The sequence below is a fragment of the Heliangelus exortis genome, chromosome Z, assembly GCF_036169615.1.
Source record: "Heliangelus exortis chromosome Z, bHelExo1.hap1, whole genome shotgun sequence".
NCBI lineage: Eukaryota > Metazoa > Chordata > Aves > Apodiformes > Trochilidae > Heliangelus > Heliangelus exortis.
The window spans coordinates 32797974-32825824 of record NC_092454.1 but is presented as its reverse complement, the minus strand read 5'-3'; the positions used below and the strand labels follow the sequence as shown (position 1 = coordinate 32825824).

At 36.8% G+C, this 27851-nt stretch overlaps 1 protein-coding gene across 17 annotated transcripts in view; it reads left to right on the top strand.

The window, feature by feature from the left end:
• The window catches only part of AOPEP (aminopeptidase O (putative)), a 171990-nt gene that overhangs the window by 68067 nt on the left and 76072 nt on the right, over positions 1–27851 (top strand). For all 17 annotated transcript variants that reach the window (XR_011723398.1, XR_011723406.1, XR_011723403.1 and 14 more), the window contains 2 exons: positions 5416–5459; positions 13115–13175. Coding sequence is in view for 6 of the 17 variants with exons in the window: in XM_071731507.1 (XP_071587608.1) it covers positions 5416–5459; positions 13115–13175 (105 nt within the window). In the remaining 11 variants the exon portion in view is untranslated. The remainder of the gene's footprint in view (positions 1–5415; positions 5460–13114; positions 13176–27851) is intronic.

The following is a 27851-nucleotide window of genomic DNA, read 5'->3' as shown; positions in this document are numbered from 1 at the left end:
GCTTTGAATGAACTTTAAAAAATAATGAATTGGGTGTTACTACAATAAATAGAAAGAGTGCAAGTTGCTGATAGCCTTAACACAGTGGAAGAATATTTGGGGAATTCAGTTGTTTGAAGACTTTAATTTTCATGTAGTTCTGTCTGCCATAATAATAATCCAGGTTCTGTAGTGTTCACCAGATGATGAAGTTATAATCTGCCATAGTGAAATGACAGTTAAGGAGGCAGTGCTTAAAAAAATCAATATCTATACTATCCTTAGAGGTTCTAAAGGCAAATGTCTAGATCAAAGCCCACTGTGTATGTACCTATATCGTATTACTGGAAACCAATTTGCATAGGCAGGCACATACAATTATTGTAATTTTATAAAATTATCTGATCACACAAATTGCCATTCAACTACAGCCTTGTAGGACTCTTGTAAGTAAAATGGAAAGTCTGAGTGTGCAGTGTGCATTTATTTTTATGTTCCAGTCTCTAGAATATTTTCTTTAGATAAAAGTTAAACCAAAAATTTGTCTCTGTAGTTTGTCGCCAGCTGTTCCATGCTTACTGCCATATGATCTTGAGTGAACAGCTGCTGACATCGGTGGGATATGGTGTGGTCTTAAGTGCTGTCCCATCCCTAGCAGTCTCTCAGACAGGGGTCTTTGCTTTATACACTCTCACATGCTTGAAAACAGAAATAGATGGGTCAGTTTTACTCAGATTGAGTCATTTTCCTATTCCAATTCTTGCATAAATAAAGCATATTCCTACTTTTTTGTTAGCTGTGCACCATGCAGTCTTGATTCATTTTCCTTGTATATATGCATTGTGAAACAATGTTTAACTAGATGAACGCTGACCTTTTATTATTTCTCTCTTCCAAAGGCCTTTGCCTCATTTATGTAGAATAGGTGTTGCTGTTGTATGAAGAAGCTGCTTTGTATTTTGTTCTCTGTTCATTGTTCCCAGGAACTTTATTTACCATACAGTATGCTTCTCTTCCTCTTACACTTTCTAGCAAGTGTAAGGCAATAAAAAAGACTGCTTCACTAGGTCAGACATTAACCGTGTTTAAAATGCTTATGTATATGACAACTTATTTGTTTATGGATCAGCTAATAACATTGTGAATTTTGACAACCCATTATGTTTGCATGATGACCATATGTTTGCATTTGACCATATCTTTAGACCGTATCTTTATTCCAGTACAAGTATCTTGAAAGCAGGAACACTGAAAATATTGTGCTTGAAGTGTAAATAAGACTAGGTTAGTAAAAGTCATTAATATAAGATAAGATGTACTTTGTGAGAAAATTTTATTTCTTTTTTCAAAGATATGGTTTTTTATATTTATAAATTATATATTTTTTGCAAAGATAAAATTTTTCATAATTGCAGAATATTAATGTGTATTTTGAAGCACAGAGAGATCAGAATGGAGTAGGTGTAGAAAATGAAACCAAAGATGAAGGAGAGAATACTTAAGGGTCGCCCAGATTTTTTATGATCATTTATAGTAGAGATGAGTGATTGAAAAGTCATTGTGTCACACATTTTCATGGCCAACAGTATAGCTGTATAAAATAATCAATTTTATTTTGGTATAATTTAGCTCAAATATGAAGATTAGAAAAGAAGCTATAAATTTTACACACATAATAGTCTTCTGTCAGGGAAGCGACCCATATATCTGAAAATGTTTTGGACCTTTCTGATAGAATATACAAGTCCTTCCCATTGCTGCTGAATTTATAGGTTTTGAGCTTCAGTCTTCAGTTGTGGTGAACTTTCTTGTATTTGTACTTCTGTTGCAGTAATTTCTCACTTCTCTGCTGACATGAACCTTTTTTATTTGCTTAGCTCCCATTTGGCATCCTTCAAGCTTAAAACTACATGCTTAAAATTAGATTGTCATGTGATATCGTTTGACTGGAAAGATTTTTTAATTCTGACCAGTGCAAACCGCCTAGGGAGCAGTCAAAGTATATGGGTTTCTTCCATGCTGAATCACAGCTCCATTTTCTTTGATTTAGTGAGATGTATTTTAAATGATCAGAGTCAAATGCATGTGCTGGGCAGTCTTAAAAGGAAGTCCAAAGAATGACTGAGAGTATTATGTAGAAGCATTGATACAAACCAGATCTAGTTAATCTTTTGCTTAGGTATTTATGTCATTTCTTCTATATTTATAGATGTAGAATGGCAGATATCTTAATTTAATTAACTTTTTAGGCTTGTTATAGTCAGTATTTTTAGTGGACAGTGGGAATTTGCGTAACTTCCAAAAAGTTAAATATTTTGATTGAATTTGAGAAAATATAGGCTCTGTTGTTAAAGCATTAGAAGAAGGGCATGCATTTACTTCCATACCTCGAGTCTTGTTAGAACCTTCTCAACAACAGGGTAAGGAGGAATGCCAATGCTTTTTCCAGTGAATTGGGTGACAGTCAGCATACTTTCTCCAACCTAACTGGTGTCTGAATGGACTTACCCACTATGGTATGTTCTGATACATATGAAGACTTTTTATGTGAAAGACCTGGGGCTCTGACAGAAACCCTTATACAAATATAGCTGTAGTGATTCAAGGCTTGCTTCTTCCCTTGGTTATTCACACTCACGCTATACCTAAGTGGGCAAAATAAGTCTTGTTAGTATGGAGACTTTACTAAGATTGAAAGCACTGAACTGTGAATTTGGGAAGCTCAGGCAGGAATACAGTTCGCCTTCTGCTGCTTTGCTACACAGGGACAATAAACCCAGTGAGAGTGATTCTAGGGAAAGGCCATCCAGGAAGCTGGGATCACCTTAAATATCCATAAAAACATTTACCACAAATCTTTTTCAGATCCTCATATGGGCTGTTTTCTTCTTTGCCATAATAGTTAGTTGATTTACCTTAGGGAATTCCTAGTGATCTGAAGTCTTGGTTTGTGGTGTTTTGGAAGCTGGGAGGCCACAGGGGTGGCTCCTGTGAGAAGCTGCTGTGTTCCCCCAGCTCCAATTCTGGCACTGCCTCAGCCCAAGCAGATCCGGGAAGCTGGATGTCCCTCTTTGGGTAACCTGTTCAGGAAAAGGAAAACGAAAATGTAAAAAAAAGACCTGCAGAGCAAAGGAGAGGAAGAGATGAGAGCAGTGCCAGACCAAAAATTTCAAGGTCAGTGAGGAAGGAGGGGGAGAAGGTGCCCAAGCAGAGATTTCCCTGCAACCCATGGAGGAGCATGGTGGAGCAGTCCCTGAAGGAGCACTCTGGGGCAGATAGGGATTTGCAGCCTTTGAAGGATCTCTGTGATGACAAGAATTGGAGTAATAATATAGCATCTTCAGGCATGAAATAAAAGTTCTTCTAAACCCATATCTGTGTAGTTACGGCTTCAAATAGCCTTCATTCCTAGAGTTCTTAAAATTACTTCTCTCAACCTCTTTTTCAGTCATATGGTCTTAGAAAACCCAATATTATCCCCTTTTTTCTTGGACATTTCTGAACTATTTCACCTTAGGAGGAAGAAAAAAAATATCCTGAGGATAAAATGTCATTCCAGATGATTAAAATTTGGTGATATTATAAGCAACTGAAAATTCAGGCCTGTAGTGGGATGTGTCATGCAGATTTTATGATAGGCAAATGTTAAAAGCCATGCAAATATGATGTAAGTGGTAATTTGTTTCCTACTCTGTTTTGGAGCATCAAAATAGAAACATTTATGATAAAACAGAATAGATTAATCCTATTTTTAAGAAAATGTGTAGAGTGATGCTTACTGCCTTATTCTTTATAGATACATGGAAAAATTGAGACATCTTTACTCACAAAAGAGATGCTTAATTTCATCCTATATCGTGCAGAATATAGAAACACTTCTAACACCAGAGGTATCTTTGAGTGTACTATGGGATTGATTATGAGATTGATGGAGTAACCTAGCTGCATTAATGATACAGAGATAGTGCAAACAGTATCACAGATGACCACTTCAGAATTACTTTTCACACACTTTTGAAACAACTCTAATGATGATCTTTTCATGTTCTTTATTTCTGTGTAAGCTTACTCTGTATCTCCAGCAAAACTTCCACAAGCGGAAGGAGGCTGTAGTTCCGTTTACATACTGAATAATGGTACAGAACTGCTAGTAGTAGTATGAAGCACAGGGATTTAATGCTTTGTCATCATGTTAGGAATATATTGTAGGTAGGACAGAACAACTCCTGGCATAGTTCATTATGGCATTCTTGCCACTTCAACACTGAGCCCAGTGCCATGTAATTTACCTTTTGTCATAAGTAAATTTTACAGCCACTGCAACATAGCTTGAATCTCACTTGTAACCTAAAGGAGGAAGTTTTAACTGTGTTAGCAATAGTTTTAATTGTGAATCACTTGTTATTTGATTCCCTACCAGTGCCGTAATCAGATAGAGAAATGGCATCTTTTTTTGTTGAATGCCATGGCACCATCCCTAAATAAAAGGTTCCTACCTTTTAGGAAACAGTTTTCAAGATATTAGATGTCAAGTACTTGTAATCAGAAGTCAGCTTGCACTTATATCTTTCAGTGAAGAATATGATTAGCCTGGGAAACTTGTCTCCACAAAGATTAGTATTAATAAAGTGGATGTATTGCTATATCAAGTAGCATAAAAGCAAGTAATTGATATTAATAAATCCTCTTGATAGCTTGTTCAGAGGAGTGGTTTGTGTCAAAGAGAATGTCATTAAAATTAGGTCCTGTATTGTGGGGGATGCCAGAGAACCTTTGTGTTATGTCAGATGCAACTTTTTAAGGAGAGCTTATCACATAATTATAAATGAGGATGATAGTAGTGCTATTCTACTGGCATAGTATCATCTTTATAAATACATGGAAGAAATTCTAGCTACCTCTGAAAAATTTACTCCTTAGTTGGTGTGGTTGGCAGCAACATTGTGAATTCTGTCACTGAATGAAGAGTAGATGTGAATTTTCAGTCAGGCGTGTGCTTTAAGGAAAAAAAATGCCATATGTGGTTGAAGACTGTGATAACATAATCACAGTGGAGAGGACATAAACATCCTTAGCTTTAGTGTTTCTTTGCCCCTGAGTTTGTGAATCTGTAGCCTTTAACTGTTTTAAATGCAGTTTGTGTGTGTGCATTATAGATTGATTAAAAAGTAGGAATGTGGGATTGTATTAAAATACTCAGCTGGCTTTTCAAGCCTATTTCCTTTCAATATTGACATGTTTTCCTTGTGTGGGTTGGAAAACTGACAAATATAGTGCATATTGTATAAATAACTGAGCAGTATATCACCACAGTGGATATATAAACTTCCTTCTTAGCACTATGTTGTCTGCAGTCTTTGTAAATCTATTGCTCACTAGTAATGTGGACACAGAGTTACATCTTAATAAATCTACTAACGGGGGTTTGTTTTCCAGGATTTTCTTCGTATGCTGTTGGAAGACAACCCTGAACAGAAAGAGTAAGTGAGAACCAGGCTAGAAAAGTCAAAGAAGAAAATGGAAATGAAATTTAAATATCGGCTGTGCTAGCCACAAAAGAGTAGCAGATCACTTAGTCTTCTGCTTGTTTTTTTCAAGCATGCGGTCATCGTTCTTTGGAAAGTCTCAGATATGTACACACACAAAAATGAGACTTGCTGCACTGTTGATATCCTGTGTTCCCTCTGAGCAGTGCCTTTAACTTGTATGTTAGGGCAGCAGTGAGGTCCTGTGTACATTATACAACTTGAAGTGCCAGGTGCAGTTGCCTCCTCAAATTATTCTGTGATTCTCCTGAAAGCTGCGTAACATTGGTACATAACAACCTAAAGCAAGGAGCCCAGACCTTTGCCATTTATCTGGGAAACCAGAGCAGGTAGATTTTTCTCAAGCAGTTGTCTGGCACCATCCCCCCCACCCCCCTGACACAGTGTGCTGAACAGGGAAGGTTGAAAAATGCAAGCAGAAATCCAGCATTGTCACGTCTCCTGAGACAACCCAGGTGATAGCCAAAGGAGATCTGGACTGGGCTGGACCCCCTTACTTTTTAGTCTCCTTCTCAGAGAGGACCTAGGTGTGGCTGGATCCTATCTTCCTCTCAGGCCTGGGTTCCCCTTTGAGGGAGAACAATGACAGCCCCTCAGGCTGTCCAGTACCACTTGATCAGATTGAGGTGAAACAATACTCAAGGTCTGTATTTGAACATAAGATTTAATTTGAACTATAGAAGAAATAAAAGCATTCAGGCTGATACTACGATTTTTCTATACACTCAGGGTGCACAATCAATAAGGCTGATTAATTAGATCTCAAAAAGTCACAATACATGGTTGTTAAAGGTGTGTAACCAGGGAAAAATTGTTTTTACTTAATGATTTTAGGAAAGAGAAGGAGAAGGAGAAGGAGAAAGAGAAAGGGATAAAGGGGAAGAGGAAGAGGAAGAAAGAAGGAGAAGAAAAGAAAGATAGATAACAGAAAATCACCACACTCCTGAATCCAGTGTTTTGCCACCCAGTGGGGGAGGGTTGGTGGCAAAGAAACTCCCAAAACCCAACAGTATAGCCCCTGATTTTATAGGCCTGTTTTGCTTAGTAAGCGTGGTTGAGGCATACCAGGTTGAACAACTGGAACAGACCTCTGCGTCTTTGGCTCCTCAGTCCTTATCTCTATCATATGCATCCTCTAGGCAATTACTGATGTCCCCTTCCTCTCCATCAATCCCTTTGGAAATGCTAACGAGGATTGTTAGGGCTTGGGAGGGACCCTAACATTGTATGAGTTTATGATGATTTGTGCAAGGTTTGCAAAAGTTGGCTTGGTGCTGCTTCCTGCAGACCAGAGTGCCAACAGGGTCCAAGGGAGGGGTTAAAATAGTTCCCCCACCTGGACCCTTACAAACGTTAATTGCCAGGCATGTCCTTCAAAATCCTGCTGTATGGGACTATGACTGGCCAAATAGGGTAGAGCTAGTCTTTTTTGAATCCCTCCCTGTGCATCCATTGCTTTGTTCTGCACTACTACAGGCTGTTGTACAAATATAGATTCTTTTGTAGTGGAACTTTACATATTGTAGTTTTTAAAAACAAGGGATTCTCTTGGAAAATGTAGGTTTGGGGAGCTTTTGGAAAGTCTTCATAAAAGTCTATCAGTGGTTTGGGGAAAAAAAAGGATGGAAGATATTCATAGAAGTCAAATATATTGAGTTTATTAGTGAAACACTTAGGGGATGATGGACAGTGAAGCTAGTTATCCCTGAGATAATATGTTTTGTGGCACCATGAGTTAAGATTTGGTGGTGTTACATTTTCCCGTGATGTACTATAGAGTGATTCTTTGCTTATATACGGGCATGGGTTTCCTGCCCAAATATAATCAGGGACATTAAATGGGATATATGTGAAAGTGAATTGTTTAATGGCATTATTATTGATTATTGATAAATCAAGCACATTGATTTATTGATAAAATCTCTGTTTTGTTTCCTTTCTTTACTTGTGTTTCTCTGAAGTCCAAAACCAATGCAAAATATTTTTTGACTAAGTATCTGAGTTTCAGTCTAGAAACATGCCAAAACATTTAATCTTTCAGTGAGACTAATGCAAAAGAAATATGTCTTCATTTGCATTGCATCATATTTCAGAATGTAGGGATGAAATTTCAGATCTATGGTAATTCACTTTAATATTAGACATACAGCATATCTGAACTTACCTACTGCCAAAGTTGCCTTGGGTGCAGCTATGAACAGCAACACAAAGAACAGAACATCTAGATGTACAGAAAGGCTTTATTTCTTATCTGCTGTGAAGATGGTTTTTCATTCTTGAGTGTATTCTCTTGCTAATACATGAATACTAGCATGAGGCAAAAGCAAAGGGGTGAACGATAAAAATGAAATATTTTTAGGGTGCTTTTTTGACAAACTCTCATTGTTAGGAATGAAAAGCATTTCAAGATAGAGTAAGGAAATTCTTTGTAGCACACAAAGCCGCCTTTACTTGTAAAATCCTTCCAAGTAAAATTTTAATGCTGAAACTAAATGCTTCTTTTTTGAAGAATATTGTGTTGCAATAGCCTGAAGTTTATAAAGGAGGCTGGACGTAATAAACAAAAAAATGAAGAAAAGAGAAATTAGTCATAGAGAATCAAGACAAATCCTGCCCTCAGCTGTGGCAACAGATGAAAACCAGTGGAGCTAGGGGTAGAAATTGGCTTATGGGAGACTTTTGTAATGAGAACAAGATTAACATTGGCAGCAAGCAATTGTACAACAGCATGGAAATTTTCTGTAATTATTACATTGGTGTAATGCAACATTTGGTTTTTGCTATTGGATACAGCAATCTATGTCTTAAAGACTCTCACTCTCCTGGTAACTAATTCCTTTAGCTTTTAGTTACAAGAGATTTTTTTAGTATATTCCCAGCAATGAGGAGTTCCAAGATACAGATGTAACATCTTAAGTGGCAGCCACTGATTTTTGCTGCCCTCTGTACTCAGAGGAGGAGGATTATATGCATTGTTTCTAGAACCACTTTACTTCCTGCTCTGACTCAATTTTAATGGCATGTTAGCTGTAGGAATCCATTCTCCAAGGCAGAATCCTGCTGTTTCTGGGCTGAAATAACATCAGACAGGCCTAGCTGTACGTGGCCCTTCAGAACTTCCTTACTTGCACTGAAGGCAGATTATTTTTGTGTGTGAAGGAGTAATAGCAAGAAGGGCAAACAAATATCTATCATTATTCTTCTGTATTTTTAAAACCTTGTAAAATATAACATGCCCTGGCTATAGCTTTACATTATCTTGGACTTTCTGTAGAAAATCTACCATCCCATATATAACTGAGGCAACTTATTTCCTCATATATAATTTGAAACTTCACTACATTAAAAAAATCACAAAACCAATCACAAACCAAACAATAAAAACCTGTCTTATGTGTCTGTGCATCACAGTGCACTAGATTTAATAAAAGTCCCAGTTTCTCTCTTCTCACCAAGTTTTTTACCCAGAATCCTTGTAAACTGATCCTCTCCACATCTGCCCAGCAAAGCCATGTTTTTAAAGGCCCTGAAACAGAGTGTGAATTTCACTAGCTACAGATAAATCAGTGTTTCAGCTGCTTGTGCTCTTCACAACAGCAGATTCTTATTCTTTGAGGTTTTCTGATGGTATTTTTTATTTAAATACCATCATAAATAAGTATACTAATAAAGTTATGGTTTTAATAATACACAATAAACAATGGACGGCGTATGTTACAGCTCTGCTATTTGTACTGTTAGCAACTCAGGCTTACGAACCACAGTCCTTGGATGACTTCATAAATTGTTATTTAAGTACGAAATATATATTAAAATATTGCTGCAATTTCAAATCACTCAGCAATACAGGTACATGTCTCTTTCATACTTGTTTTTTTTGCTACTACACATTGCCATGAATGTGGTGATTGTGATTGAGACAAGCAGCTGGTAGGCGCCCAACTCCCAAAGCAAATAATTGGGAAGGATTTTTTTCCAATGTTTTTACTTGCTCCATTTTTTAGTAAGCTACAGTGTATATGCTGGGGGGAAAAAAAATTAAGACAAGTTCAATGGTCAAATGAGACTATATTTTCCTAGATGCTAGTTCTTCTTCGGCACTGGAACACTAAGATGTATTGGTTTTGATTCACACAGTAAAAATTAAAGAATGGATATTTTAATTACGCTGCTTCAGACAGAATAAGTGGTATAATCCATCTCATCTATCTTTTAATATATAACATTTGAGAGTCCAGTTTTAAGCTAATCATGTATATGGCCTCTGTAGTTAGCATACAGGATGTCATGTGGGGCAGTGCCAAATGCCTTGCAGAAATCCACATGGATGACATCAGTAGCTCTGCTTCTATCCACCATCTCTGTAGCCTTGTCATAGAAGACCACCAAATTGGTCACGCATGATTTGATCTTAGTGAAGCCATGTTGACTGTCACTAATCACATCCTTATTTTCCATGTGTCCCAGGAGATTTTCCAGCACGATCTGTTCCATGATCTTGCCTGGCACAGAAGAGAGACTGACTGGCCTGTAGTTCCCCAAGTCTTTCTTTTTCTCCTTTTTAAAAGTAGGATCTATGTTGCTTTTTTTTCCTATCAGCAGACACCTCACCAGACCATTATGACCAGAGGTTTAGCAACTGCATCCACCAGCTCTCTCAGGGCTTGTGGATGGACCCCATCAAGTCCCATAGATCTGCGCACCCTCAGGTTCTTTAGATGGTCATGAATCTGTTCTTCTCCTACAGTCAGGGGTCCTTTGTTCTCCCAGTCCCTGCTTTCATCTGCTGTGGCCTTTGCAATGGGGCTGGAGCACTTGTCAGAGAAGACTGATGCAAGGAAGTCATTAAGAACCTCAGCCTTCTTAATACCATATGTATCTAGGTCTCCAGTTTCCTTCAGGGAGGGTTTACATTTTCTTTGGTTGTCCTTTTATTCCACACATATCTATAGAAGTTTTTCTTACCGCTTTTTACATCCCTGGTGAGATTTCATTCTCACTGAGATTTGGCTCTCAAAACCTGATCCCTATCCGTGTGGACAACCTGGCAATCCTGGTTTAAGTCCAGCTTTAAGTTTAATAAATCTACACACATAGCAAGGTACTACTACCAATACTAGATATTTAGTAATTCCTTTGAATGCAGAATATTACCCATTACAAGCATGACATATATGTTCAGTTGGGTGTAGAAAATTGATTTCCATAGTGATCTATCAATCAGAAGTGAAGAATGGTAATTTCCATGTAATTCAGAATCCTGGCCATGTAGACATGCTTCTGCATGATGGCTTCAATCATTTGAGCCACATGATAAGGAGGTTGGGGGGTTTTTTGTTTGGTTATCGGGTTTTTTTTTGTCTATGTCCAATCTCCTAATGTTACATTATATTCTGACATTGCAGATTTAGTGATTGGGAAGATTCCTTTGTCTCTATGGGAATTATAATTATTCTCCTTTCTGGGACTTGTTAAATCATTCAGACAGGATGTTTTTTTTCCCACATTAAGCCTCCTTGACCTGCACCATAAGATATGACTGATACATAAACTGAAGGAAACTCTTACTAGAACATGACAGCATATGTAAATTGTTTTAGTATAATTGTAATCCGAATGTTCCTTTACCTTAATCTGTACCTTCTTCCAATTTCCAGTATGATGCTGTAGCTCACATATGCCAGCATTTATTTATAGGTATGTCATTATGAATGACATAGGGTAGCATTTTTAAGGCAAGACTTACTTGTATTTAAAGCATTTGGTGTCTGCTTTTTGCCTGTTAAAAAGTTCCTCTCTATGTTTTATGTAATTAAGGCTTTATTGCTTATTTTTTGCAAATACTTTTGAACAGTTACTCACTTGGGAGCCAGCTGACACTATTTCCTTCATACTCTTCCACCTCTAATTCACAAAGGCAAAATTGTATTCTTTTAGATGGATCCCTCATTTTAATGGACTGCCTTCAGAACACTGCTCCATGTGACTAGGGATGGCAGATCTCCCAACACAATGGTTTAGAAGTTGTAGCTGCTAAATCTACCTCAACGAGTGCTAACACATAGTTCTTCTTGGCACAGAGGGTAAATTTTTTATCCTGGGTTTGGCAAGGATAAGAATATCTAATTCAGGATATAAGCCATGTTTGGAAAAGTATGGTTGTTACACATAGTAATATCAATTATTTAAATTCTTGGTCATTCCAAATAAAACTAGGAAAAATAAAAAGAATGTGATAACTACGATGAGTAAACTCAAAGAAATGTTTATTCTGCGAATGTGTTCCAGAATCATCCACTAACATACTGCTTCACTGCTTTTTGAGACTCCTTGAACTCTTTAAGCCATAGTTTTCCCATTTGAATGTCAGGCATAACAGTTTTCTCTCTCCCACTGGCATTGCACGAGTTAGTATTTATAGGTGTTTGAAAACTTCGGTAAGAATTACTGATGTATTTATTAAAAATCCTTAGTCATTTACACAGTTCATAGTTATCCTTTAGCAGCAAAATTTTGAGAACATGGGGGAAAAAAAAGAGGCTTCTTTGTCATATAATTAAAATTGCACTGGGTTGCTTGTCTTTCTGCTTCACAAGTTCTAAAGAGCTGTTGTTTTCATGTATGCTTCATTGCTTATGGGCCTGCATTATACATGTGAAGATAGCTGCAAGTACTGGAATGAGTCTTGCCAAGGCATTACCGTGCAGAGGACTATGCACATCTCTTCTGCTTCTCAGAATATTTACCTTCATTGAGGGCTTATGCAAGTTCCTCTTCCAGTATTGGCACACTGAACGGATAGTATGTTGGGGGTATTTTATTTTTTATCTTTAAATTGGCTTATCTGAAAGTTGGGAAGACTTCAGCCAGAATCAAAGTAAGTGCAACATAAGTTGCCTACAAAAGTAAAAGGGGAAACATAATTTCTGAATTTGCAAATACTTCTGCATGTGTTTATTTCAGCCCCACAGGCTTGATCATGATGAACTGCTTCCTTTTGTTGGAGCTTCAGACTATTTTGTGACTTCACTGTGAATATTACCAAGATACAAAGAAAGTGAAGAAAAAAAGTGAAGGAAAAAAAAAAGTGAAGAAAAGATGAAACTGAAATATATTAGATATAATATGTTAGATGCTTGGTAGCTTTGAGGATTAATATCCATTAGTGGCTTTTAACCACCAGAAGTTTAAGGAAGTTTGTATTTAATTTCATTTTCTTTGGTATTTTATCTTTGCATGTAGGTTGCTTATGCAATACTGGGTTCTGATGTCTCCAGCTATATTTACTTGCCTGTGATTTTTTTTTCTATTAAGGAAACAAAAATCTGCTTGAAGTAGAGCACCTGTTAATGCTTTACATGTTTCATAAATGCAATTACCCATTTTTCACTTTCTCTGTCAGTCCTCATAGGCACTGAATTTATAATTTGAGTTTCAAGCACACAAAACCTGATCTGTGCAGTACAACCAATACTTGGAATTTGGGTTTTGCTCAGCTTCTAAGGGGTTGATTTTCATGTGAGAAAATTGATATTTGTGTGTGTGTGTGTGTGTGTGTGTGTTTCTGATATTTTCTTTCTTATTCTAAGGTCTGGGCTAACTGTAGAAAGTATCTTCCAGAACTGGCTTGACACTTCAGGAATACCAGAGGTAAATACAAAATACCAGTTCCTAGTTCTTTCTGTAGTCTTGCATTTGTCATTACATAGTATCTTATTTAAATCATTGCCTGAACTCATAGCAGGTATATTTTTAAATATGGGTTTAGTTTTCACTGGTTGGAGGTTTTTGCTTCTACTGTAATCTGAACAAAAAACAAATCTTACAAAACTTACTATCTTTCTTAATACTGTAGTCACCTGGAAGTATACTTTGCAGTATACAGTGGACTCTACAAAATTTAAGGAACATTGTTCTCAGTTGTCAGTCTGTGGATTACTTGAAAGCCATACTGACAGAAGTAACTAAATGTTAAATTATTTGTGCATTAATATTTTGTAAATATTGTGATTTCCTCAATAATATGCTGCATGGATAACATATTCATTGGTGTTCCAGCTCTACTGCCGTTGGGACCGAGTATAATTTTCTGCTTTTAATACTGGTTGCTTTTAATATTAATATTTTATGTTCTGTGAACTGAAAATGCTTAGTTGTGTCTTTGCTATGCAAAGGCTCTAATTATTTATTTTGGTCCAATATGTTTTTGTTATGCACTCAGGACTTAATATCTAATTTATTTCCCCTAAACTGAGATCCTCTGGGTTGCTTGTTGTTTGTCTTACCTAGTGCTTGCATTTTTTTCCACTTTTTGTTAGCATTCAGAAAAGAGTCAGAATTGTAAGTCTTGGTTTGTATGTGTGAATGTGAAAGTACTTAAGCAGTGCCACTGTGTATCTGAGGATCTGAGAAGTGAGCACGCTTTCTGGTAGAATTGTCAAAATCGCTGGACAGCTAAAAACAATGAGCTGGCATCACTGAACCTGTAAGTAACAAGAGCTGTAACAAGAGCTGTAACCAAACACTGTGGTTGGGCTCCTCCCTCAACAGCTTTAGATGTGCATGTGCCCACTATGCTTTGCATGCTGTAGAAAGCTCTTTTGGAAGTTTTGCCCTAAGATCAAAATGTTCAAAGACTAATATTTTAAGGTGCTTATAAAGTCGAGGTGGAGTTTATTTTTTAGGCTGTAAAATTACTGAAAGTAAAATCAGCTTTAATTGGAACATAGGGAAGGACGGGATAGTATCTACCATCATGTATCTTGACGTTCACTCATTTCTTGGAAAAGGTCTTTGATTTTAATGCTGTTTTGTTCCTGATAGAAAGTTCTATTGTAAAGCATACGTTGCTCATTGTAGAACAGCTGCTTAACGTATAGGAGAAAAACTGATGTTGCACAGCTGAAGTTGTAAGACACTGAACTGGCTGTTTGAAATAAAAGAATTTTCTAGCATTTTACTTGTCTGTGAGGATGTGCCTTATTATTGTCTCAGAATCAAATCTAAAATCACAAATAAGGAAGATAGGAGCAGAACAAAGAGCTGAAAAATTAGATTATTGTGAAGATTGAACTATGTTTTCCCGTGTGCATACCAGAAGTTGTTCAGAATTAATAATGAGCAATATTATAATAAGCCCTTTTTCCCAAAATAGAGACTTTAGAGGTTGCTTAGTAGCTCTGAATTTGTTGTTATGTATAATCTAAGTATGATGGTATTTACTGACTGCAGAACTATAAATCTACTAAAACTACTCATGCTTTACAGGAGCTGATAGTGAAACCCCCTTAAGAAGTATTCAGATTATTTTAGGAAACTCTTAACTTGATTAACATGATGAATCTATGTGAAGGCACATAGACCACTTTCTTACATGCAGGGGTACTACCTGCATCATAAACAGCAGCCAAGGAATGCCACAGGAGTAATTTGTTCTCTCTTATATTGGTTGCCAGGTGAGTGGATTAGGGTCTATATAGAGGAAGATTTCTGCCAGCTCCTTTGGGTAAAGTCATGTGGTGAAGCCAGCCAGTCAGGCAGTGTGAGCAGTATGAGGCAGAGAGTATCCACTGCTGTTGGGTACCTGTCTGGAGTGCTGGAGCAACTGGAAAGCAGCTGCTTATCACCCTTATTTTACTGACTGCACTGTAAAGTCCTATAGCATAATAGTTAAGGTCACTCTTAATCCTCCAGCACCTAATATTAAGGGGACAAAGTGCATTCCTTGGTGGTTTAGTAGCTACCTATGAGAAATAGCCTGAGAATTTAAACATTTTAAATTTACAAATAATATCTAAGACTTCACTGGATTTGGAGGGGAAACTTCTTTGCTGCAGAGAATGTCCTCTGTAATAGAACTGCTGCATGCTGTCCATTCTGACTATCAAATCAGAACATGATTCCTTTATACTCCCTTATGAGTATTTTTATATTTTATAGTGTTTGTTATTGTTTCCACCACACCACCTCTTTTATTTCTGTGTTTTGGTGGGTTTTGTTTAGGAAATTCACATCATCCATTGGCTATGATGAAAAGCCATCTCTTGTGGTTATTTACAGTATTAGCTATCAAAGTTTATTAAGACTTTTTTTCTGTGATTACATACAAGTCTATGATCTGTACATAACTACTACTCTCTAATCATAGAGTTGGTTTGGCTGGAAAAAACCCCTTTAAGATCACTATGTCCAACTGCTAACCTAGGACACTGCCAATTCCACCATTGCACCTGCATGTCTTAAATACATCCAGGGATTGCGACTCAACTGCTTCCCCAGGCAGCCTAGTCCTGATGGCCACACTATTGCTGATAAAAGCCAGGATGGTGTTGGCCTTCTTGGCCACCTGGGCACATTCCTGGCTCATATTCAGCTGGCTGCTTACTAACATCCCCAGGTTCTTTTCCTATGGGCAGCTTTCCAGCGACAATTCCCCGAGTCCATAGCATTGCCTGGGGTGGTTGTGACCAAAATGCAGGACCCAGCACTTGGCCTTGTTGAACCTCATGCAGTTTGCCTTGGGCCATCAATTCAGACTGTCCAGGTCCCTTTGTAGAGCCTTCCTACCTTCAGGCAGATCAACACTCCCACCCAATTTGGTACTTCCTGCAGCCTTACTATGGGTGAATTTGATTCCCATGTTCAGATCATTGATAACAAGATATTAAAGAGGACTGGCGTCAGTACTGGTGTTCCCAGTGGGAATATCACTTGTGACCATCTGCCAACTGGATTCAGCTCCACTCAACAAAATTCTTTGGACCCAGCCACCCAACCAGTTTTTTACCTAGTGAAGTGTACACACATCCAAGCCATGAGCAACCAGTTTCTCCAAGAGCATGTTTTGGATCAAGATGTCCAAGGCTTCACTGAAGTCTAAGAAGACAACATCCACAGCCTTTCCCAAGGTGACTAGGTGAGTCACCTTGTCATAGAAGGAGATCAGGTTCATCAGGCAGGACCTGCCATGCTGATTGAGCATCCCCTGGTTGTTATGCATGTGCCTTGTGATAGCACTCACTTTCTGTGGCACTAAGGTCAGATGGACAGGTCTGTAGTTTCCTGCATCCTAGTTCCAGCCCTTCTTGCAGCAAACCTCCAGTCAACTGGGACTCCCTGATTAGCCAGGACTGGTGACAGATGATGGAAAGTGGCTTGGTTATCACTTCCACCAACTCACTAAGTACCCTTGGGTGAATTCCATCTAGCCCCATAGGCTTGTGTATGCCTAAGTGGTGCTGCAGGTCACTAATCATTTCCCCTTGGTTTATTCTGCTCCCTGTCCCTGGCTTCCAGCTGAAGGGGCCAGGTACCAGAAGACAATTGGTCTTAATACTAGAAGCTGAGGCAAAGAAGGCATTAAGTGTCTCAGCCTTTTTCTCATGTCTTGCACTATATTTCCCCTACAAAATCCTTTGTTGTAATGTTCTTCCCCTTTTGAGACAGGTGTAACTCATCTGTCACCAGCAGGCCTGGTGGTGTATAAACTGGCTTATGATCAAAAAACGTGAAATCCTGCCCATGACACCAGGGTTAGAGACAGGTATTGATTGCTGGCTCTTCCTGTTTATTTCCTCATCAATCCCTGCAACAGGAGGGGTAGCAGAGAACAGCACCTGTGTTTCTGTTCAACATCCGTAAGGTCTCTCTTGATCAGCCTCAGATTTCTTGTAGCAACTTCATCACTGCCTACCTGAAAAATCCATAATGGATAGTAAAACATAGTGACTTAAAAGCAAAGTTGTTTGGCCATCTTTCAGTTCACTGTCTTTACAACAGTGCCTAGTTTAAGGACATGGAAAAAATATTTGTGCTAAAAATGGATGAGGAGAAATACTTTCCACTCCCCAGACTGCTGAAGTGATGTTACCATCTTTCTTTCAGTAGAGAAATTAGCATTTTTTATTTTTTAAAGTCTTATGGCATCTGTCTAACTGAAGAAACTGTTCTTTAGTTGTACATTTGTTATGTTTGCTATCCCAAATCCAGTCTCCAGCTGTCCAAGGAACTGTATATATTGATCCCTTTGTTACTGGAACTTTTAAGTATTGAAATTTAGATATTTGTCAATTTCTATTACCGTTTCACACTTGGAAAAGTAATTGGTTTTTTTCTAAATGTGCCAGTTTCCAGGCTCATGTATATACCTGCAGTAATTAAGAATAATTTAACTTAAAGTAATACTGATTATAAGGAGTTATACTGATAACTAGAAACAGAATTTGAAGTCTTGTGGTTAAAAAATAGTTCTGTGTGGCAAGTTACACTTCCAAATTTAGTAAAGCATTGCAGGTTAATCTTATTAAAAAAGGGTGTGTGGTGATTCTTTCTTACATGGAAGAGTGCCACAGCACAGAGGTTGTCTTCAGTCTTTCTGTGCATGAAGGTCTTCTCACACACAAAATGCAAGCATTTCTGAATGCAAGCATTTCTGAAATACAAGGTTTATGATGCGGTTTTTTTTTTGTTTTTTTTTTTGTTTGTTTGTTTGTTTTTTGGGGTTTTTGTTTTGTTTTGTTTGTTTGTTTTTTTGGTTTTTTGGGTTTTTTTCTTCCAAAAAACATCACGGTAGTGTTAAATAAGGTAAATGCATTATGGAAAATACCATTTATCAAATTAAGCAACCTTCATCATGTGCTTCTGTCTCAGAGGTGACTCACTAGGGGACTGTAGCAACTTTTCATCATTTGGAAGCAGTAATTAACACCACCAGTGTAATTAGTTAAGTAATTAACACTTTATTTAGTCAATGAGTTAAGGTGTCAAGGAGTATAATCAATAGAAGGAAATAGCACTTAGAGCTGGAAAACACTTATGAAATCACTTAAGTTCCCCTTATCCCTGCTGTTGATGATTTGTTCTATTAAATACAGTATGTATTGTGTCTTCTACAATGCTTAGAGTTAAAACACCATACGCTCTTGAGGATGACTTTCTCTCTTCTGCAGACTTGTCCCTGTGTTACATTTCCCAGTTACTTATATCTGAATTTCTTATTCTACACTAATTAATCTTTATAAAGTATGCTTACAGTCTTTCCCCGTTCTCAGCTCTGTTATACACTGTTTAACTGAGAAGTAGACCAAGTAGACCATTCCAGTTTTACTACATTTTTGTTTTGCCTCTGAAATGGCATTGTTTCATAATGTACTTTTGCTTATTAGTGAGTTTGCTATCTTGAGTGTTCCTTGGGTGTGTATTTCCTTTGGTACCTTGTGTGGTAAAAACAATCCTCAGAAAGAACAAAAGAAAGAAAAAAAAAAATAGTTGGCCTGCTCCTTTATGATTTTCAGTGTATGATACTTCAGTGTAATATTCAATTTCAGTGTGATCATACAGCTGCAAGCTGTTTAAGCACACCAAACATCTCCTCAAAATGATAAAAATATTGCAAGAGGTGATAACACTTCTGTATCTTCCTCCCAGTCCCTTTTGCTACTTTATCCTCTTGTTAAAGCTTAGTTCTTACCCACTCTTCTACCTTAAACAGTATTTCCTGATCAAAGTACTGCCAACAGATATTTCAAAGTATATACAACTTAAAGTGGGCATTGTATGCTTTCTAATTCTAAATGACTGGAGTACACCCTCCTTTTTTGCCATCTGAAAAAAACTTATATTTTTAGCTCTCTGCACTCCTTTTTGTTACTGTGGAAAAGCAGTAGATTAAGCTACATCTACTGGTGATATTTATACATCACCTACATTTCTGGAAATGGACAGCCAAAGGAAATCTTCCAGTGGTGAATATTCAGTTACTCAGAGCATTTCTGGGTTTGTTTGTTTATGAGTGACTCTTGGATTATCCTACTTCAAGAAGAAATGAATTAGAACGCACAGCAAAACTATTAAAAAACTGAATTCAAATATAATTTATAAACTGTTCTGAATCAATGCAAAGAATGCATTTCTGTGGTTTCAGAAATTTTAGGAAAATGTTACAGCAGCAGTTCAAGTACTAGATATGATTTTTGAGAAAGCAGATTGTTATTAAGAAGGTTCCTGGCTTTTGCCCCAGTTGTAAGCTTTAAAGATTTCCTGTTTCCTTTTATTAAGACAAGAATACAGATGAAGAGTTCAACAAGGCACTGCATCACAGTGTAGTACTTATGGTCACTTACTAAAAAAACAATCACATTAAAATATTTTTTAAAAGAAAGCTCTTACTAAGCTTCTGAATTCTTTCTATCAGTTGTTCACCAAAGCTTTAAAGAATGTACTAGAAAAGTTTTTAGCAGAAAAATCACTCTCATTGGATGAAAGTATAACTTAAGATTTGGGTTTGTTAACACTTGATATTTCTTGTCACTGTTAGTTGTGGCTTGTCTTGCAATTTTTCTGTCTGGATGTACGTAATAGCTGCATGTTGGTGGATGGCAACACTAAGACAGTAAACAAGTGAAATCCTTACTGTTTGCTGACATACAGTATATTTTTAGGCACTGTTAGTAAGAATGATCTGTTAGGTAGGAAAATCTCATTCAAGCTTGTGATTTGGTGGAAAAACTTTGGAAGAGGCTATGAAGAGGTATAGTTTTTTTACTTATTTTATTAAGTTTAACAGTGACCTGCTAGATTAATTTCAAGGTTCTCAGTAAATATTTCATAATAATAACAGGCTGCTGCTACATAACGAAGTTTGCCACTTACTTTGATAATTTAATTTTAACTGAACATAGAGATTTTTGTGTATATCATACCATCAATGTAGAGAGTATAACTGATTGATAGTTGAATTCCAGTAAGTTGATAATTGAGAAATAATCTGAAGAAAGTGTAACTGGTAATATAAGTATTTATTCTTGTGTGTGGAAAGCATAGGAAAAATGATAGTGTTTTGATATTAGCAAGCTTGCAGATGGGAAGATGAGAAGATATGTCCAAAGTCCTTAAAAATGCAAATGAGCATAAATCAACAATGTAAATCGATCAATGGATTCTCTAAGGATAACAGGCACAATAAAAGAAAAGTTTTAAAATATGAATAATTAGTGTGATGGGTTTTTTTCAAAATTAGCAGTTATGTCAACGTTGCATCCCATTTTCTTAGAAGGTGAGATTTTTGAAAATACAAAAATGTAATCAAGCAGAGTGCATACATGTGTGCATAAATGTCAGATGGGTCATGAAGAGAAAAAAATCAAGACAGTTTTCACAGGCAGATTTTGTATCTATGTTGTTAACTCTTTGAAAGATACGTTAGATGAAGACTGTCCATCTGAGAGTCTTTCTCGATCTACTAAAGTATATGGAGAATTCTCTGCTTTGTTTGGGGCAAACTCTCAAATCTGTTGTAATGTCTGTTATTTAAATAGGTTCAGTGTTGATCAAAAGAAGGTTATTGGCATAAATGGCCTTGTTTTGCATTTAGCTGTTCTTATAAAATGTAGTTAAGATACTGCTAAAGAAGGTGCAACAGTAGTATGTTTTTTCATGTTGAATAGATAAAAAATCAAGAAAATTACTTATATAAAATGATACATCATAAAATGTCAGTAAGGACCTAAGATTATTTCAGAGATCTTCAAGTTCAGTCATGGCTTTGATTATTGTTATAGTTTCTGAGGGTTTGGGGTTTCTTCTGCACTGTATGTGATTGCTGATTTTAGGAGAAAAACACAGTCAAGATCAGAATAGCATTTTTATGAATTATTGCATTCTAAAATTGGAAAAAATGCTGGCTCACTGTAGACACCCACACAGTGCTGAAAAACATTGCCTAGATTGAATGCATATGTTAATTTGTAAATGTTAGATTAGAAAGTATTAGCCATAGCGTTTCAGTGCCCCTGTTACTTAGTTTAAAACAGAGATTTAGGAGTGTTAATTTAGCCATTAATTGAACAATTCAGAAAAAAAATGCTTTTGAGATTTTCAGCTGGGACTGTGAGTCTGCGTTAAGGCTGAAAGGGATACCTCACTGGACTCAGTTTAATGGCCTGCTAAGACATTGGCCTGCCTCTCCAGTCACAAGCCAGATTTTCATATTTTTCTTCAGTCTGCCATTCAATGTGTTCAGCTCAGACATAGTGTTGTACTAGTATAGTAAGTAAGCATGAGTAATAATTTGCTCAATAAGTTGAAGTGCATTTGAAAGACATGTTCGATTTCCGAAATAAGGGTGGACTGGATTCCACACATTTGTCCATTAGAATCTCTTTTAGGTTTAATAAATCTTAAGCAGTCGTTCTGGTTCTCTTTTCCTATTAATTGCATTGCTAAACACAAAAGCTGTGTTATGTGCAGAATGACTGAGCTTATCCCTACTAGAAAGGAGTTATGTTTGGTATCTAAAGAACAATAACAGTTTGCTGCCTGGCTGATCAATGCTGGATCAAGTACACATTCCCAAGCTCCCACTCTCCCACCTACATGTGCAGAAGATGGAAACACAGCAAAGAGAGAGAGAGGTCAGGTCATCTCTTAGACAGAAATGTTGAGCTGAGATTTGCCTAATAAGGACACAGCTGGGCTTGCATAGCACTAAACATTGATTTTAATCCATTGCTTGTAAAAACATCCTAAGAAAAGCAAAGAAGTTAGCAACCAATTAATGTTTAGCCTGCCACTGTTTTCTTTAGCCAATGGAAACAATCCATAGAGGTTTAAAATACTTTTTTTGCTACCTTGATAGAAGACAGTTTTTCTATATTAGTTAGGAAGCAAGCCATTTTGAAGTACTTTATAAATAGTTGTAGTACTTTGGGCATTGGACATAAAATATCAAGGTCAAATTCCACTTTAGGAAACAATATCTGAGATTTTTTAGTGCAGCAAGATAGAGCTGGGCGTGAAGCTGAGGTAAAATCTCTCTGTGAATAGAACACATTGCCACCTTCCTTTGCCACTGGTCTAGAGATTTTAAAAGAAACACGTTTTACTTCCTGGAAAATTTCCCTGTTTCCTAGGCTTTTAGAAAGACATATTTGTGACTGGAAGAAATGAATGAATATGTGGGGAAGGTGTACTGCATGTATCTGATATCCATGTGGCCCTCTGTAATGCTGATTCCCAGAAAAATGCTGAGTCATTCAAAAACTCAAAGTGATCCTGGGGGTTCAGATCCTGCTCCTGCATTTGCATCTGGACAGAGTTTGGGATAGAAGCTCTTGTTTTTTCACACATTCTGCAAACAACATAGCTGCTGAAGTACTCCAGAGAGCAGATGGTAACAAAAATTGTGTAATGGTCTTCATTCCATCTCCACCAGTTTGGTAGCTTCCACAAAAGCTGATACAAGCAATGTCAAGATCTTTCTGGGTTTATATTACCCCAGTCATCCTCTTCATTTAGGACTGCTTCATACTCAAACTGTAAATGTATATGATGATCACCTACTGTTTAATCATGGAGGAAATAAATTATTTTCCTAAAACTCATTCCATTTCCATAAGAAAGGGATTTTTTTCCAGATTGCTTTAATTATTCTGCCTATTCACTTCTCAGTCCACAGGGAAATTTAAATGCTGACATGAGGAAGTCTGGAGGCAGATAAGCTTGAAAAATCTATTGGTTGTCAAGGCTATTGGTCAATACAAGAAAGAACAGTAAAGGTCATGGTTCAGCTTATGGTTATTATCCTTACCATGCGGGCTAACTATTTCATGGCCAGAGGGCTAATGGACTTTAGCCTTGAAGAAGTTTCTTTACTAGGGCTGTTGGAAAGATTTGTAATTGCTTCAAGGGATCAGTAAGACTCAGAGGTCAGTACTTCTGAAAGATGTATTGTATTTCTTCAAGAAGTAAAGTCTGCTTCATTTCCTTTGAGTCTCTTTGTACTGAGAAAGGAAGAGAAAACACTACTTCACACCTCAGTCATGCAGGGCTATCCAGAATCCATATTCAGGCATGGTTTTTTCTTTCATTTTTTTTCTGCTAAAAAAAACCAAAAAACAAACCAAAACCGCACAAACAAACAAGCAAAAAAAAAAAAAAAAAACAAAAAAACAAAAAAACAAACAAAAAAAAAAACAAAAAAAACCAAAACCAAAAACAAAAACCAAAAAAAAAAAAAAAAACCAAAAAACCCAAAACCCCATAAAATGCAAAAAAAAAAACCCAAACCAAAACAAAGCAAAACAAAAAAGGACTTTCTGTGTGGTTTGACCAGCCAGCAACTATCCACCAGGATCTTGGTGTTTGAAGGAGCCAAAGTAAATTTTATAGAGGTTGCTCTTGTGTCAAAGAAACTTGAGCCTGAGTCTTTGTCCTCTGGGTTCAAAATGTCTGCGTTCAAATTACTTTTAAACTGACAGAGTGCAGGGTGAACCTGACATCTGAGGGTTTATTTCCATACATTATTGTACTAACAAGTATTATATCTTTTATATTCACTGAAGGGGTTGTCAGGCACTGGGACAGGCTGCCCAGGGGAAAAGTGGAGTCACCATGCCTGGAGGTATTTAAAAGATGTGTAGATGTGGTGATTAAGGACATGGTTTAGTGGTGGACTTGGCAGTGTACTAGGTGGGGCTCCATGACCTTTAAAGTCTTGTCCAACCTATCTCATGTATCTCAGACTCTGTAACTCTGTGATCTTTTAAATATTATCTTGCTACTTGTAGAGGAAGGTGCTGTAATTTGCAGTCTGGAGTGTGCTGAAAGTTTGCCACACATGGGAATACTTCTCAAGTTGAAAGGTGTAAATATAAGCATAATAAAATATGTTTCCAGTTGCTCCAAAGAGGCACCTGTATAGTACTGAGAGCACCTGATGAGATCAGGAGAGAAAAAAACTTAGCATTTTAACATACTCCAGAAATATTATTATGGTATAGATAGCATAATGCAAGACTGTATGAAAATTATATATCATTATCTGTTAAATAATAATATTTAGTGATAAGTAATAAGTGATTGATCTTGAACTAAGCAGGTGGATATAGGGATTTATCTTTACCTTAGGAACTTTATCCACATAGCAGTTTTGCTAATGTGAATATGAAGGATGCATTTACATTATCCCATTGGAAAGCATATTCCTGCTGCAGAATTTGAAAGTGTAACGGTTTCAATAGGTTTTTGTCTGTTGGAGGTAGTGATATTCTCAGGATGAATAAATTTGACTTGAACATAATATCTCTCTTGAGAGTATGACATTGAACAATACCAGACACAACATGCTGATCTAAAGAGTGTTTAAAACACCACAGAGATTCTTGGAGGAATTAGAACATTTGGATTTATGATACTATTATAAATTACCATCTTTCCTAAAATATAGATAATGTCAGAACAACTTGATTTTCTGTTTCTGTGAGTAAAGACTGCACAAAATCAGCTGGAAGTCTTAGAGGAGTGCATTTTGGGCTGGATTTCTTTTTTAGAAATTTTGACCTGCCACTGATAGACTGTTTCTTGCAATGTGGATATTCCAGCCACCCTGCTCTTTTCATTTGAAGCCCACTGCCTCATTAATCTCTCTGCCAAATTCTGGTAAGAGTCATGTTTTAAAATCCTTGCAATTGTTGCCCTTGGGGAATGCAGTAAAATGTTTCAAGCCATTATTAATCAACTCTTGAGCCACTGTGTAAAAGATTTTTCTGTATTTTCATTTTCTGAATCTGTTTTACAGAAGACTGGAAAACAAGGCCCTTCTGCTGAAGGAGCTTTCAGGTCATACAGACTGTTCTGAGAGCACATAACATTCTCATTTTTCAACTAAGTTATTCTTCCATCTGCAACTAGTGTTCTTTTTTTCCCTGTTAGTCTTCTATGTGGTAGGAAAACAATTCTATATCTTACATTTTAACATAGTTCCTGTAAACTATTCTTTACTAATATCACAGAAGTGATAGTATCAGCCTTATGAAGTAGCCAATATCATTCTAGTATCAAAGAATGAAGCTAAGTGAGGGTCTAGATTTTCTTATATGTCATACGGGAAGGTGTAGAAAGGAAATTGCAATTTGTAGACTGGCAAAGTTAACTACATCCTCTGGGAGAAAACATGATAGGATGATAAAATCTTTAGTCCTTTTTTGTGCACTTGCTGGTGTCCTCATAAATCTGAATATTTGTATATGCATGGCTGTGTATATGTGTTGTAAAATTTCATAGTTGAGATAAAAATAAAATATCTAGAAATGAGCAGCTGAAAAATTACTTGATAGTATTATTTATCAAATTACCTTCAAAACAAATCTTTTTAGCTCAATATTGAATGTTTTATCACTGGAGTAGCACAGACCAGCTGAAGTTTTAGGCAATGTATGCGGAAGAAAGGTTTGTATGCAGAAGATGGTCTTTTTTTCATCAAATTATGAAATGTAATTAGTAGTTATTACAACCTGAGCAATTAAAAACCAGTCTCTGTTTCAACTTAAAATGAAAGAGTTGTATGTTTCACAAATATCCTATTGTTTTCTAAACTGTGTGCAGTCCTGAAAATTCATTGTATGTTTGAGATCTGGTCTGTCTTGAAAATTAGCTGGTGCAAATCATTACTTAAGTTATTTACCAGGATATTGAGCCTGTCTTAACCCAGATGGCATAAAATGCTACTTCCTCCCTGTTTCAAAATTCAGTCATATTTAATTCCTCTACTGCAAGAATGAAGGATCCTAGCATGCTTTGGCATGGATAAATGCTAGTTCCCAATTTAAGTGTTATATAAGGCAGATCCATTAGCAGTCTCTGAAAGAAAATCTTCCCAGGTAAAGGACATGGAGGATAAACTAATCTCTTATTTTTTGAGGGGATTCAAGTATGACAGTGTCACATGGACAGCAAACAGCACTGTTGATGGAGGGTGATGGAGTTATTCTCCCTTCAAGCTTGGGGTGTAAACCCCCTTTTATGTAGTGTATGCAAGCTCCTTCCTTTTCAAGTATGGAAGAATAAGTAGGAGGCCACATGTTCTTAAAAACATCTTTTCTCCCCTCCCGTCTTCCCCCCTTCTTTTCCTCTTCCCTTCTCTCTCTACTGCTGCCAATTTGCCCAGCAAAATTTCCTAGTCTGGTCATGAGCAAAATCCTACTGAAGCATCAATAAGTAGAGCTAATGGCTGAGCACACAGCTGGTGTGCTGTGACCACAACTTGTTAGGCCCACCCATTTCTCTGGTTGCTTTTTTTCCTCTGAAGGCTGTCTGCAGGGGCATATTGACTAGTACCTTATGCTGCAGTGCAATCTTCTTTCATCAGACAAGTGTTCCAAATTATAACACATGCAGCAGCCAGCACCTGGGGAATCCACGTATTGGCTCCACGAGATATATTACCATTATAATAAGTTCATAACAATTCTCACTGAGTTTCCTTCACCACTGTACAACTACTAACAGAAACACAGGAGCTACTTCTGAGTCTTAACACACAGTGTATTCATGTGTTCAGGGATTTTAATTCCAAGTCAGCCTCAGGTCTGCAGGTCTGAAAATTGGTGCCTTGTGTCATTTTTTCCCCTTAGTTTTCTCCAAACATTTGAAGGCAGATGAATTGTAAATATTTAAAGGATTTAAAATATAAATCTCTTTCGTTGTGTCTATGACCCAGCCTTTACTATAACTTCTTGTGTGGGAAGGCATTATCTAATCTGTTAACTGACCCAAGGGAGCATTGTTTAGGTAGTTATATTAATTTTAGTTTGCCATTAACATCAATTTTTTTGTTCATATTCTTGTTTGCTGTCTTTGAACTATACTGTGTTCTTTGTCCTTTAAATGTACACACTTCAAGAATCAATTCATAGGAGCTTTCAGAATCACCATTTAGTAGAAAATCTGTTGTGTTTTTACAAAATAAAAATACGTTGTTGATACAGGTTTTAAGTAGTGTTGTGTGACAAAAATCTATAGTAAGATTTTCCAGTGATATCTCTGTTTAAAAGTTCTTCTTTGTGTAATGCTTCATAATGAAATTGCTTCTATTATTTAAAGCATTGATTTTGATCTTAGCTTTGATCTGAAGCTTTTGATCTTGAAAGAAGGATGTGGCAGTAAAACAAAAAGGGCAGGAGAGAGGTTTTTCTAAGTGGTAGAGTTAAAGGGATAATGTCAAGATTTAGTATGCACTAATTGGACCTACCTTTATTTACTTAAATTGGTTTGCAAAGTCCATCTAATTATACATATGGGATGGTTTGCTGAAACCTGTGCTTTAATGACCTAACTTATTTTTTCTAAAAGAGCACAGGTTTTCTTTTGAAGCTCTCAGAAAATTGTCATGTATAGCCCAGACTGCAAGTTATTTTTAAAATACTGAAAATACCTTACAAGCATCATTTTACCTGTTCCACGTGTAATGCAATCTATCCTTTATTGTCTCTCATTTAAAATACTAAACACAAAGCACTTACTAAAATTCTAATTCAGTACTCAGATTTTGCA